Source organism: Nothoprocta perdicaria, unplaced genomic scaffold (genome assembly GCF_003342845.1).
Source record: "Nothoprocta perdicaria isolate Ctin4 unplaced genomic scaffold, notPer1 scaffold_69, whole genome shotgun sequence".
Lineage (NCBI taxonomy): Eukaryota > Metazoa > Chordata > Aves > Tinamiformes > Tinamidae > Nothoprocta > Nothoprocta perdicaria.
In genome coordinates, this window is record NW_020455965.1 from 1,044,288 (window position 1) to 1,059,609 (window position 15,322).

The 15,322-nt window shown below is 38.8% G+C and overlaps 1 protein-coding gene across 1 annotated transcript in view; it reads left to right on the forward strand.

The window, feature by feature from the left end:
* BEGAIN (brain enriched guanylate kinase associated) overlaps positions 1 to 15,322 on the forward strand; it is a 72,081-nt gene that overhangs the window by 49,782 nt on the left and 6,977 nt on the right. Inside the window, exon 6 of the mRNA XM_026050434.1 lies at positions 13,881 to 13,988. Within this exon, the coding sequence (XP_025906219.1) occupies positions 13,881 to 13,988 (108 nt within the window). The remainder of the gene's footprint in view (positions 1 to 13,880; positions 13,989 to 15,322) is intronic.

The following is a 15,322-nucleotide window of genomic DNA, read 5'->3' on the forward strand; positions in this document are numbered from 1 at the left end:
TTGTTGATAGTAATGGTCTTCTTGCTGGCACTGAAAAGCTCTTTTAAAAAATGTTGTTATGACTGGGTGGGCTAAATTATTTATGAATGCCTGAATTTCTACCGAAGATGACCTAAAATCTGGCACAGCACCTCATGCCAGCTCTTAGATTGCATTTTTGTTAGCTATCATATAGCAATTAAGGCATTACTTAGAATCAACCTGCTATATTTAATCTGTTGGAAAATATGGATTTTGACATTATGCCAGACAGGCAGGAAATGTTCCTGTACCTTCAAAAAGTGCCTAGTTTAGACCATAAGGAGATTTAAATAGTGCAGAAATTGTATTGCCTACAATGATTGCTTATCTTCTCCTCCATATCTGTATTAAATTATAACCTAATACATTTTAAAAAAATCACCTATACATTAAGTTATATTTTCCCTCCAGCAATAGCAGGTAAATTGAGAAGGAAATGAGCTATAGCTTTGCTCTTCACCATAAGCCATTTACTGAGCTAGATACTGTAGCACTCAGAGCTTTCTCTACCACAGCAGGTACGGAAAAGGGATTTAAAACAAATTTTCATTACAGAAAGGGGAGATTTAAATCTCCCTTACAGAAGGGGATTTAAAATAATTTTTCATCCAAAATGTAGGTCCTTGACCTCCTCACCCCTGAGAATGACTCCTAGGACTTCTTCTGAGCTGTGAGACTGGTGCAGGGGTATACAGCATCACTTTCTAATTGACAGGTTATGTGGAGGTTGGCCTCTTATTGGCCTCATAAATGTATTCATGCATGTGGAGAATTTTCATTCTCTTATTTTGGAGTGGAAAAGCAGAGCAGGATGTTCATTAAGATTCCAACCTGGAGCTGGCTTTAGGATAAAAGAGCCATTTTGACAACCAGAGATTTTTACCCATACCCATAGAACTTTCTTATCACTAATGAGAATCAATATAGTTCTTCACTGTCCTTTCACATTACTACATTTCTCTCAATGATCAGACCTCAAAAGCCAAAAAGCCAATCATACCTCCACTCTTAAAGGACAAGATTCTATGACAGAAACCCTTCAAAAAGAACTAGCAATCTGGACACAAGGTCCCAGGACAACTAATGCACACAATGAACTGTGCAATCTGGGCAGAGCATCCCTCCTTCAAACTGCCCAGTGTGAAAAATATAGAAAGAGGAACAACAGCCACAAATGAAGAGCTGAAAGAACTGAGAATAAAACCAGATTAATAAGATAGAGAAGAAAAGTTTTCTAGAATTAAGGTTGTTTCCTCGAAATGATTTCAACCAATATGCAAGATACTAACATAGTAGGATAGGGACTTTTGTGGAATGGTGATTTGAAAGTTTGACCCAAAATATTAAACTTTGTGTGGGGGGGACTTATTTTCCAACATTAAAACTATAAATATCAATCAGTACTTAATCACAAGTTTTCACATTTTTCATTTCTTTTCTGACTGAGATTTGGTTATAGAATCAAAATTGCATTTTCTAAATGCCAGAGGATAGTTTACATACTAGTATCCTGGGGCCTTTCATATTCTTTTTGTGAAATAAAATAGCTGTTAAACAATTTCATCGTAGGACAATCCCTTACAGAAAGGAAAAACAATTTACCAAAAGAACACACTGAAAACAGCTCATTTTAACAGTGAATGTTTACCAGGAAGATTTTTTTTTAAGAGTTGTTTTTGAAAGTAAATGCATTAGTTATAAGTGGTAATTAATTTTCAGGTACATGTCACTAAAAAAACACCACAGATACAAAAAGAAATCAAGAAATCAATTCAGGTGAGACTGAAAAGCTCCTTACAGACATAGTTGCTATCTTTGTATCTTTGCAGAATATTATTTCAAAACTACTCTGTCCACTACTGAGAGAGATATAAGATCCTTAGATTGTGTGGATGTTCATGGGCGAAAACAATGTCCAGAGTTCCCCCAGGCTATTTTTGTGGCTCTATGTTGTCCAAATATAGATTAGGTCTCTCCTGACTATATAATAGCTGTGATGTGTTTCTTATACCAGATTTGCAGGGCTAGTGCCACAGGTTGCCTGTGCTGGGCAACAGTCTGTGCTGGGAAACATCTGGTTCTGCCATACTGGGGCTTCAGGGCAATTTTAGACCCTTGCTTTGCTAATCACAGGCCAAGGACTAACTTAGTGTCTTCTGCTCTTCACTCAACAAGAGGTAGAGCTTTCCCTGTCACCTTTGCTTTAAGCCAGATCACTTATTACTACTGATTGTAATTCAGCTTCCCAATTCAATAGAAGTTAAACAAAGCATTGAGATTTCTTAGGGAATATGTCTTGGGAAACAGTGAGAAAAAAATTAATATTGATATCAGTCCTCCAGGTGTGGATACTGAGGTCTTCATTAATGACCTTGATGGTGGGACTAAAGGCATCCTCAGCAGTTTTGCAGATGATACAAAACTGGACAAAGTGCCCACTACACTAGATGGTTGCACTACTATCCAAAAGGACCTCAACAGGCTGGAGAAATGGTCATATAGAAATCTCCTGAAGTTTAATAAAGTGAAGTGCAAAGTCCTGCATGTGGCAGACAGCTTTGCAGAGAAGGACGTAAGAGTGGGCAACAAGTTGAGCAAGGGACAGCAGTGTATCTTTGTGGCAATGTCATCCTGGGCTGCATTAGGAAGAGGAGGTGGAGCAAGGTGATCCTTTCCCTCTGCTTAGTGCTCATGAGACCACAACTGGAGTCTTGGAGGCTTAGAGATCTTTGAAACTTGAATGGACACAGTTCTGGGCAACTTACTCTAGGTGACCCTGCCCTGAGTGGTGAGGTTGGATCAGATGGCCCAGAGGTCCCCTGCAAACCCAACTATTCTGTAGTTTTTGGCAGCCTGCACAGGGTCCCAACTAAGAGTCCCAGGAGAATTGTCTCAGAAGATTCACAGCTTTTTATTCCAAGGGAAAGTAGAAATACATATTAACTTATCAAGCTGATATTTGAGCAAGTCGCTGAATGTTGGAATAATTTTAAGAGGTTGAAAAAAAATACTTATTCGTGCCAATATTCAAAAGGTCAAGTATAGAACAGCATAAATAGAAGATGAACGAGACACAAAGTGGCAGTTTAAGAGGTTCAGCTACTGAAAAAGTGAATCATAGGAATATAAATAATGGAAGTCAAAACAGTTTTATGAAGAATTTTTAAATAATTCACAGTCTTTCTTTAGCAACAGCAACCATGTGGATATGCTTGGACTTTCATCAGATATGAAAAATACCACTTCACAGCATTCTGATTCAGAACTAGCAAAGGTTCGATACCCAAAACAATTAGTAAATGGGTGTAAAAATTATTAAAAGCAATCTCAAAATAAATAAGTCCCTCTGAGATTTGGGGGAGGGCAGCCCCATGGTTTGTTCCGTTCTTAGGATAAATGAACACTTTTAACAGTGTCCCAAATGCAAATGTATTATTGCTGATAAAATTAGATAAAAAGGACTATTGACATTGCTCAAATTTACTTAGATCCTTTCATAATCACGCCCATTCAATTAAAATGCATTTTCCCACCTACAGAGTGGGAACTTACAGAGAGGCTTTGCAGGTCATATCCAAGAAATGGGGAAAGGAAGTGAAAAGAGCAAACTATCCTCTGGAAAACAGTAGGTCAGGAATGAGCAGGGTCAAGTCAAACCATCTGAACAGTTCAACACGAGCTCCTAGCCAGGTATTGACAAGATAAAGCCACTGTTGACGAAGACAAATGACATTTGAAAAACTGTGGAAAAAGTGAATAGAGTAGAATGATGATTTTTCCCAAGTTTCAGACAAGGGAGAATCCAGTTTTAGGACATTGCATGAAATTCTGATATTTACATTTTTGCAAAAGGTTGTTGAAAATCACTAATGCTGAGCGAAAAGTGAAAAATCAGAACAAGAACTAAAGAAGCTCATCACAGCAAGATACCCACAAAGCTCAGTTCAATGTGACAAAGAAAGATGGACTGCTTTGTACAAATGTCTTGTAAATGAAAAAAAAAAAACACAGAATATCAGGCAGCTTTTAATCAGTCCAAACAAGAGCAATGGCTGCACTCAGAAACCAGATGAGTTCAAATAGGAAAGAGTCATGTGTTTGCATGTGTCCCCTTTATCAAGGTGAGTGGCACATTTTCTATTTCTTGTGGTCTTTCTATCAAAACCAATACCCAACAGGTCACTTCCAGTCAGACTGCTGGATGCTTTCTCACCAATTTACTAGCTGCACAACCACACAAAAATGATTTGTATGGCATTGAGCAAGTAATTCAATGAATTTCATTTTGCCTCATATTCAATCTCAAAGTTAGATGCCTGCTTAGCACGTAAACATTCAAAGCATTTTTGCTGTCAACACCTCTAGCTGTTAGCAGAAGGAAACAGTCCCTATGGGAGAGCTGTCACTCTGACACTTCTTAAACAACCAATCGCCGATGAGGAAACCTGGGAAGAAACCTCTTTACCGACTGAAGGACAGCTGGAAGTTGGCTGGCTTAGACTTGGACAACACCACTCTGGACTATCAAGCAAGGGAAGACGTGCCCTAGCCTCTCCCAAATGGGATATTAATATCTAGCTGCTACAAAAATAATACCTTTGAGACTTAATATTAGTAGGAGCTGTGTAAATAGTTGTGATAAATGGTAACAGGAAGTCATGGTGTTCAAAGTTTTACAAAGCTCTAGGCAAAAAGAAAACAACTGATTTTTGATATGCTACATGAAAATATTCCCACTGTGGGCTGGGAAACTCCATGCAAACATTTCTCAATGGCAAGGACAGCTTTTTAAAAAAATAAATAAATAAATAAATAAAGCTTTTTCCAAATCAGAGGCTGTTTTCATTTTAAAGGTTTTTTTCTTTTTTTTTAGCAGTGTGATTTTTCAGCATGGCCATGAAGAGTTGTACAAACACAACTGATGGGGCAGCAAACTGTGGTGTAGTAACCTACAGTTACTACAACTATTAACCTTTTATACCAGATTCATGATTTAGAAAAGGGCAGTGGAGCTATGGTATAACGGACCAGAACTAAGGAGGCAAACAAATATCTAGCATAGCTCTGAAATGGCACAGAACACAGCAGAACTGATTTAGGTAAAACAACGATAATTCCCCTCTGAAACAGAGTTACATTTGTTTTGACTCAACCTGACAAGCTCTCATCTCCCTAAAATCTAGAGACAACAGCTCAAGTAACTACCTGGAACAGCAATGTAAAGAATACGAAGCCGTGAGTTTCCTGCCTGCTTGCAGAAGCAAATCCTTTCACAAAATCTATTCATATTTTTTCTTTGGATGTGATCCCAGCAGTCAGATGGGGAAAAAATGTTGCATTTCCCTTATAGTAAAGCTTAATCTATTAAGCTATCCATTCTGCAGGCTCTCTTTGTGATGAGTAGAATCCAAAATAGCTTCCAAAATAGCAGCCAGGAAAAACAATGGCCTTGGAAAGAGGATAACATTTGTCTATCTCACGTGATGATAACAACGCAGCAAACCTTGCTTTGGTTCTCTAGCATATTCTGCTCTGTTCCTTGATCCACAATTTCTCAATCATTCCATGGATCTACAACTAAACCCCCACAAAAGAGCGCAACAACCCCCAAAATGCCACAGAAAGCTGAACGGGAATGGAAGCAAAATTCTTTCTTTGTTCAAGCAATTTGCATAATTATTCTTTTCTTCTTTAGACATTTTTTCTACACTAGTTATTTAATATAGCCATTATACTTGGGCCTGGCAGTTTGGATTGGGATGCTGCCAGAAAGATGCTATGTTTAGCAGGGTCTGAGGGGCTGGATATTTGAACAGAGCATTTTAATTGAACTTCTGCTCAGCCTTGAAAAACAGCTTATGGGGATTTTATTCACAATGTTCTCAAGGGCTTGAGTAGACTGAAAAAAAACTTCAAAACCTTAAATAGCATTATCCAACATGAGATTTTAAAGTGAATAATAGTTTTTTTTCAATAAAACTGAAGGAGCTGTTTCACACAGAAAATGCATTATTGTCTGCTCCCTGTACTACACTTCTGAATTTTTTACCTTCTTGTCAAATCTTTCCAATCAATACCCCAGCTGATGTTTCAGTGTATACTAAATACATTTAAGAGACGAGACAGCAGAATATAGAGACATATGCTCTCTGAAGATGGACATGTTTATGAGAATCCATTTCAATAAAAGGAAGGTAGAACAATAATAGAGCAATAGCATGGTATAACAATAATACAGCAATAAGACCAAGATTGTGATGCTGCTTAGAGAAGAGGGGAGCCACAGGCTAGCAGCAACGATGCTCGGCCTGGGGTCTTTATGGCAAGAACTGATTTTGCAGGCTTGAGTTCAAGTACAAATTTAGGCAGGAAAAAAATCAGCTGTACTACAGAAGTGAGATCAGTCAGATCAAACTTTTCTGAGAGAAATAATCTTAATTCCCAAGAGAGAGCATTTAGCTAAATAGCTATTTTAAGGCAGCAATTATAGGGGGAGGGGAGTTTCATTTTACTTTTACCTACGTAATTATCAAGCAAAGATGCCTAAGGTGGCAGGAAATGTGAATTCAAAAATTCCTAGAGCAGAACAAAGTATTAAAGAGCAAAATACTGCAAATAGTCTAGATTTAGTTTTGTTTAGCTTAGTTAGGAGATTGCTTCTGCTTTTGCAGTCAACTCTAATTAGATTGTATTTGCATATTAACATCATCTGCAATTAATAATTAATACCAGATTCCAAACTCTAAAATTTCATGCTTTCCTTCCTAGACTACTTTACCTCTTGAACCAGAGAACCTAAGGGATCTTTATCTTAGTCTATTTAAGAGGGTCTAAGCACTATACTATTTCTAATCATTTCTTTTCTCCATTATCTGTGTGGCTGGAAAGTTTGAGTATCAAATAATCAGACACTAGCGTAACAGATTCAGGCTGCAAACCTGATAAGCCCACCACTTTGTGCAGTCTGGAGTAATAATACTTCATCTTTTCTATCCATTCATGTAAGGAATAAACATGACAAAGAAAAAGAATCATTACCTATCCATAGCTCAAGTGAAACCTCCATTTCATTCATTTTACTATGCCCATATAATTCTATTTTGATGAGCTCCTAGTTAAAATCAGAAAAACAGAAAAATTAAGTTACCACGGTAAGAGACAATTAAGTCTCTTCCCCAGAAAACCCCATATAGCTGACATTTCCCTTTTCCCATTTGTCCTTTATATGAAAGACCTGTCATGTTGGAATAATGTTCTTGCCACTGTCTTCTTTAAGTGGAATAACTTCAACGTGACAGAGGTTTCTGCAACGGGTAGGGCTCCAGGCACAAGACACATCAACTTCATGTCTTCTCTGACCCTCCCAGAATAAGGAGTGTTTTAGAATCCTTAATGGCATGCATCTCTCTCAGAAGGCTGCAGCCTTGCCTGTGGCCTTGGCAGCTTGGAAACAGAAAATCACTTTAAATAAATATCTAATAAACCACAAAATAAATATAATGAATTAGTCTTTACTTCTTACCATAATGTAATGGTGTTCCTGAAAGCCAGGTTTTATTAGCATTATGAAGAGGTGTTAAGACAAGGATGAATGTCATGGGGATATGTGCAGTGGGAAGCCAAGATGAGGCTGCGGTAGATCATAAAGTGCAATCAGGATGCTGCCACAGACTGTGCATAAGTCCCTACAGAATCCTGCAATTTTGTTTGTAACTTGACAAAGAATTACCTAATAAATTAGCAGAATGTTTGGTTCTTTCTCTCTAGCTGCCTCTAAAGATATGCATTCTTAAACAGACTTGTGGACTGAACGAGTTTCTAAGTTGATATCTCTTTTAGATACCTATTTTGCTGTAAAACCAAAATAAAGTTTGTAAACAAAGAAGTCAAAACAAAAATACAATGCCTATTCTATGGCACTGTCAAGCAATGATCAGCACCAACTCCTGCTCTCCAAAAACCGTGTCAATCTGGTATCAAATGACACAATTTCATTATTTATTGAAGTGTCTTTCCTTATTTTTGCTTTCACCCTGTCAGTTCACTGTGCTTTTATTACAGTTTCTGCCCATGGGTGCATGAGAGCATAAGGCTAACCGTGGTCATCTAGGCTCTTAACTCACGTAGCTTCAAAATATCCATAAACATGGATATACATACCAGAGCTTTTTAAAAATCTGTCAGAATAATGTAAAGAACTGCAAAGCAGAAACCAGCACATAGCAACACTTAAAAAAATGAATTCCTGCACAAAATATCCAGTAATATCTGCAAATCTAAACCATATTTTGCCTTTTTATGAGCCAATTGTTAAACATGTTACACATGTGGTCTGTGGGGAAGCATTTTAAATAGAACAGCTGTTAACTTAAGGAGTTACAATAGAAGAAAAGGTTTTATTGCCACCACAAGTTTTCTTGTTTTGTTTACATTGCAGGGTATGCCCCTGGTCTCCTCATCCCACACAAACCCTGGCAAGTTAAGAGATCCCTTGGTTCACACACCATATTTCAAAATAATGCCTTGCTCAAAGTTCATGACGTACCTGGATGGGAATAAGACATCACACAAGCTTGAACTAAATTACACTACTGCTCTCTGCTGCGGTGAAAGGTTTCCACCCCGGTAGGGGAGAATATCATGTACTCTCCCAGCTTTCAATTCCCCAAGCAATGACTGCTTCATCTTTAGCTCACCATGGTGTGGAACGTGCTGACAGATGCTATAAGACAAATTTGTCCTCACTCAGTATGGAAATACTGTCGCTGAACAATCACTGAAATGGCACAGAGCAGCCAGGTGTCCTTTCTTTGTGATAGATATTCTCTCATCCCTCATCATTAGTGTAAAGATTAGTGATAATGAGATGCAGCTCCACTAAGTCCAGAAGATATACAAGTACCAAACCTGAGTCTTTGAAGTCTTGGCAGTGCACCAGTGAGGAACAGAAGTGAACTTATGCTATATGCAATGCATATGTTTTCCCTATTTTATTAGAATCTAAGACATATTAATTACTTTTTTTTTGCACAATGGAAAGCATCTGCTTCCATAGCAATGTCAATATTTGCTAGTAATCAGCTATTTAATTTCAAAAAATATATTAAAATACAAACATCATAACAGTCCCAATAGCTGTAAACCAGTTGTCACAGCAGTTGAGTAAGGAGTGGTAGTCATAGAACAAATTCTATCCTTTTTTCTTTTGGCATAGAATGATTTCAATAACATTATAGATATCACTATAAAACACAGAATCATAGAATGCTTATGTTGGAAGGAACCTTTAGAGATCATCTAAGTTCAACCCCCCTGCATGCGCAGGGTCACCTACAGAACAGGGCTGTGTCCAAGTGAGTTTGGAAGATCTCCAGAGAAGGAGACTCCACAACCTCTCTGGGCAGCCTGTTCCAGGGCTCTGTCACCTTCACTATTAAGAAATTTCTCCGTACAGATCTTGTTTTGAAAATGATTCCCCAGGAGCAATTCTTCCCCAACTGTGGACAACAGTGCACAATTGCAGTTGGTTCGCAGATGTTTTACAGCACCTACTGGTATTTAATATAGTAGTACTAATTAGTACTAATATTTTATATTAGTGAGACTAGGGTTTTGTGAGAAATGTACTAATGGTGTTACAGTGGTCCAAAACAGTGGGGAATTTTCTTCCTTCTGCAAATGCCCAGCAGTCAAGAAACAAAGGAGCAGAGCTCTATTGTATCCTGTGTGAGTAAGCATTACAATAAACCTCTGCCCAGGCATTCAGGATGAGATAAAAACGTCACTTTAGTAGCATTTGTAACCATGCAGTCTCTCTTTCTCTGTCACTGAAGTTTTACTTATTAACAGAGATTTCCAGAGGAATGCTGCTGGCCTGCCTCAGTGGCCACTGTTCTCACTGTGTTATTATCATGGTAGCATTGAAAAGCCTCTTACAGGAACATCAAGAACAATAGTGCCCTTTTCAAACATGGCAAAGTAAATCTGACATTTCCACAGGCCAGCACGGCTTATTTGCAAAATTGAGATTGGTTTCAAAAGGTCTGTACACATCTCCGAGCTCCCTCAGGACAACAGAAAAGCCATTGAGCTGCCTTGACTTTTACAGAAGGATGCTCTCTAACTGCTGGAGTCATTATATGAGAAGATTAAAACACTACCACAGGGACAAACAATTTTTAGGCCGATCCATGGCAAAGGACTAGAGATGGAACCTTCACTGTTCCACTAGTACACAAGGAGAACCTCAGGATGATGCATTCATCCAGCGTTTCTTATCTTCTAACACACATTTCATCTATTCCTTTGCAAGAATTTCAGCGTTTAAACACTTAACGTTTAAAAGCGATAAACTTTTCCACCCCACTTTTACCACAGATGCAAGAAAACATCCAGGGACTAGATTATAGGAAGTGCTTTAAGTCCAACCTTATTTTTTTTCAAGATCTGTAAAGCCATGCAACTGTTACAGGTACAAATTATATGTAATACAAGGTTACAGAGACAGTCAACCTCTATATCCCTTGATCCTGTTGGAAAGAGCAGATTTAGTGCTCCCATCATCAGAAGGAAGCTGCAAGGCTAAATACAGCCTGGAAACCACAGCTCTTAGTGCTTGGTTCCCCAATCACTAATACCAAAGCTGTGCACTGCTGGAGTCACCCGACAGTACAAATTTGATCAGAGTCAGACGTGGGCACATGATTGCAGCTCTGCCAAATTAGTCAGACGCTGTTGAGTTGTGCTCTTTTACGTGGGCTTTGAGCTGGGTAAGGAAGGAGTGGTAAGGCAGACTAGAGCTGATTCAACAAAAATATCCAAACAAAGTCCACCCCGCAACTCAGCCCTTTGCCTCCTACAGCTGTGGCATTTTGGACTGGGCTTCAGGAGTCCTCAGCAAGCTATTAACATATCACTAACCCAATTAACTTAATCTACTATTAACTTTGTGAGTTAGGTTGTTAGACCTGCAGAACAGTAAGCACTGCCTAAAGGAGAAGATCACTGGACTCATGGAAGAATGAAGCATCTCAAAGCTGTAGAACAGAACAAAGAAAGGTCCGTCAGTGGTTATAAGTTTATTTATAAGGTTATAAGCAAGCCTTTTGCAGCATTGGCATTATAACTCCTATCCTCATCTCCATCAGCTTTAACTAACTCCAGCAACATGAATGTCAGGCACCAGAGAGCTCAAAGTGGCAATCCTAAGTAACCAGCAACCCTTTTAACACACGGATCAAAAACTACCTGTACCATTTCTGTCAAGGGCACTATTTCCCCCGAGGATTAAATGGTTAAACTTCTGTCATCTTGTTTCCACCACTGTGCCATAAGCTGGCAAAAGTCCTGAACACGCTATACACACAGTCAATACATCGAAACATTTCAGTGTCCTGTTCACCCTGAGGCTGACCTGGTTTTGCCACAGTTGGGGACACGTTCAGCTCATGTCACCAATAATGACTTCAAGACAGGAATGTCTGCATGCAGGGGCAAAGAGGACTGGCTTTTCCTTCTCTTACCCTCTCGGTCACAACACTGCTGCCAAGGCTGTGAACTTGGTGTCTATCTGCTGATCCAGGAAATATAAATTTGAATCAAGGTGAATCTGTGAGTTCAACAATTTGCTTTTTTAATCATGTTTGGGCAGACACCATGTCTGGACAATGTCACCTCCAAACCTATAAGTAACTGGAATAAAATGAAACCATAATTCAGTCAGATTTAGCAATGCCACAGAAGGTACTGCTTCCTAAGCCTGAATCTGCTGCCCTTTTACAAGTTCTACTCTGCACTGAAGTATAAATCTTAGATCAGACAAACTTTCCTGAACTGCAAAATATATTGAACTAAGTTCAGTTTGGTTATACATGGGCAGCAGTTGTTGAAATCAGGACTTAAGGCAAAGGGGATTCGACAAATCAGCTATGCTGGCACTGACTGCAGCTTGTCAAACAAGGTTTGATAAAACTCTCAAAACAGTTATTTGGAAGTTGAAGTTTGTACACAGTGGACTTGAATCCTTCAAAAGCATGAAGTGACTTAGAAAGCTAAAAGGACATATTTTTTTCCCCAAGTATTTAGGTGGTTGGAGATACCAATATAGCACTTGTCTACCTCATTACGCAGCTAAATACCTTTGGAAATGTAATCTTCAGTCATACTCTCAAAGGAGGCAGATTTCTAGAAGAGCACAGATGTCCAGGAGGATTACAAAGTGCCTAGCTGCTTAGTGCCCATTAAACTCAATGAGAGTTAAGGGCCTCATATATATCCACGTCGATCTACCTAATTAAAAAACATAGCTGCTTAGATTCTGTGCCTTGTTAAAAGGTTGGAACTCCTTCAGTCTCAAGGTGCTTTTCAAAAGTACATTTCAGCTTTCCATAGCATAGTCTCCAAGCAGTTAACAGGATCACCAGCAACCTGAGTGATGAGGATGAAGTGAGGAGAGGCACTGAGCCTGAACCTCCTCCAACCACAGCTGGGCCTTCAGGGGGGCATCATCCCTTGGGCAACAGGGAGACACCAGCCGAGAGAAAAGTAGACATCAAAATAGGGCCAGGACAGACACTTCAATTATATTTGTGCTACAAAGCAAGCTGGCGGTTGCTTATTCCATTTTAGAATGTGTTTTTCTTTAACTTAGGATAAGAGTTGCCACTTCCAGGGTATAAAGACTGGTGCTTTTCAGACAGAAAACTAACCTTGATACTTGTTGGGACTTCAATACATACAATTCCCATTGATGCCAATTAACTGACAACATCAAGCAATATTTCTCTGTGACCCTAACCATACAGCTCCATGTTTCAGCTGCAAATATGATCAGCCTGCTGAAGAAGATCCTTCACAAATCATCAGTTCTAGAGTGGAAAGGGTGTTAGGGTTTACCCTATTTTGGATTCTCATTTGCAATGTTGTTGCCTGAAAGACTCCTTCATTGGCAAAAAAAAACCCAAAGAGGCCATTGGCAGAACCACTATCATACCACATCTTGTATAGCACTGAGCACAAGGAAGGTGTCTTGATCTCAGCTAGTACCTTCAGATGCTGCCACCACACACATGCACTTTCTAATACTAATGTCAGGCTGGAGGTAGGGTTATAAAAAAACTGCAAAAATTTGCAAAAATTTTTTGGGGGGTATATCTGGTGGGCAAAAAACACTGCAATAAAAAAATACGAAGGGCCAGTAGATCATTACTTTTCCTGCTGATTTCTTTGCATTTATAATAAAGAGTTACAGCCTACTGGTAAAACAAGATTAAATTAGTGGGCAGAAAGCTGTTTTGAATCAGGTTATTTTCCTGTTTTCTCACAGTGGGTCATATTCTGCTAGCACACATTAACCCTGCAATCAGGCAAATATTCATCTTGAGAAATGAACCACCTCATCTGGGACTTCTAAGCAGCCAGCATAGACAACAGCTACAAGAAATGGTCTCAGACATCACTGCTTTCCTTGTTAAATATTGTTCTTCATCTCTAATGAGAAAGGGAACTAATGGCATAATGGAACATTCTTGTAACAAAAGCAGAGCAGCCCAAGTCGCTTCCAGGTTCAAAATCCTATCCTGTAACAAATGAAGAATAGCTGCGCTTCAATATAATGTTTTTTACATGCTAGCTAGAGCTTTTTGAGTAAGTTTCTATATGTGAGCTCTCTTTGACCTCCACATTTTCAAAGTACATTGCCTCACCTGCAGAGCAAAAATAGCAAAATATTAGAAAAAAAGGAAATATTGATTTGTTGTGCTTTTCTCTGGGTTTGAGGATGACATCAAGCTTTGGACATTTTTTTTTCAGAAATATTTCAACAGTAGAAATAGTACTGACTTGCTTCATTTTCTACACAGGGTCAACATTACGAAGAGGAAAAACGGGCTTTGAGTCATGAAATAATTGCACTCAATAATCACTTAATAGAGGCCAAGGTGACAATAGATAAGTTGTCAGAAGACAATGTAAGTATTTAATTATGAATACATCTTAAGGTTCTTAAGGTTATACTCAGAAACAAAATTAGACCATGCACTTTCCTTGTAATTAGAATAATTTGTTACTGTTTACATAAAAGATAACTTAATTGCAGAGGTGGCAGGTTATGTTTGATGTTTCCCATTGGTTTGGAATTTCAGCTGTCCTTAAATTGTGGGGTTGGGGGTAAGATTTTTTTTTTTTTTTTTATTGATTCTCTTTTCCTGCCTTATGTCTAATCTAAAATTAACAAGAAAAAAGCGTTCTAGGAAACAGTGAAATCCCTCCTATTGAATTTTCCATAGGTAGAGCAGACTGACAGCAGCCCATGCTGAGAGCTACGCAGTGGGTACAGCCAAGCAGGGAGGATTCAGAACAAGGATTATAAACCCAGAGCAGAGCCCTGTTTCCCACAGCTCATCCAATCCTTCAGGCTTTGTTCCCGGGCAGGGGGTGTTCAGCACAGTGAGCTCTGCTAGGACAGGGGAGAACTGACCCAACCACCCCATTCAGGCTATTGAAGGGAGCGGGAGATGGGTTTTTCCCCAGCTTCTGAACTCCAGTCATTATTTTACCTATGATATGGTAAAAAAAAAAAAAAAAAAAAAAAAAAGCATGGAATGAAACAGGGAATATTCTTTGATATTCTTTGCAGCTGCCTCCCTGAGCCTCACTAAATGCATCTGAAAGCCACCAGGTTTTCTGCAACTAGCAAACAAGCTCATATCATGAGACAAACCAAGGAACACAGCCAAGAAAGTGGGGGGTTGTTATCATACCATTCCTTCGAACTTAAAAAAAAAAAAATCATCTACATAGAATATGTTTTTGTTGTACCTTTTCTTTAGCATCTCACATTCAATCCTTCCATTTTCCATTTGAACTCAAATTGTAGCAGGGGGCACCTGATCCCATGGATACACCTGTCAATGTGAATAGGAATGTGTATGTGATCAACAGCTCCCCAAAGGCAACAGGGAGTTCACAATCTGGCCCTCCACAGAAATTGTATTGAAACAGTAGTTATTTCATAACTCTAATATCTATAATTAAAGAACCTGGTAAATCCAAAGGGCTAAATTTAGGTTTTTAAAAGCATGGGTATAAATCCAGAGCAATTCAGTTGAAATCAATGGAGTTATTTCAGAGGTATAAAAAATGTTAAATCTCTCCCTGTAAATATTCTTGCACTTCTAACTCTACATGGATTCAGCTTTGAGCCCACATACAAAGAGGCCCACATACCCACATACAAGCCTCAGGAAAGAACAGTCCTATTTGAAGCTAATTGCAGACAAAATCCTACCTTTAATAATATAGC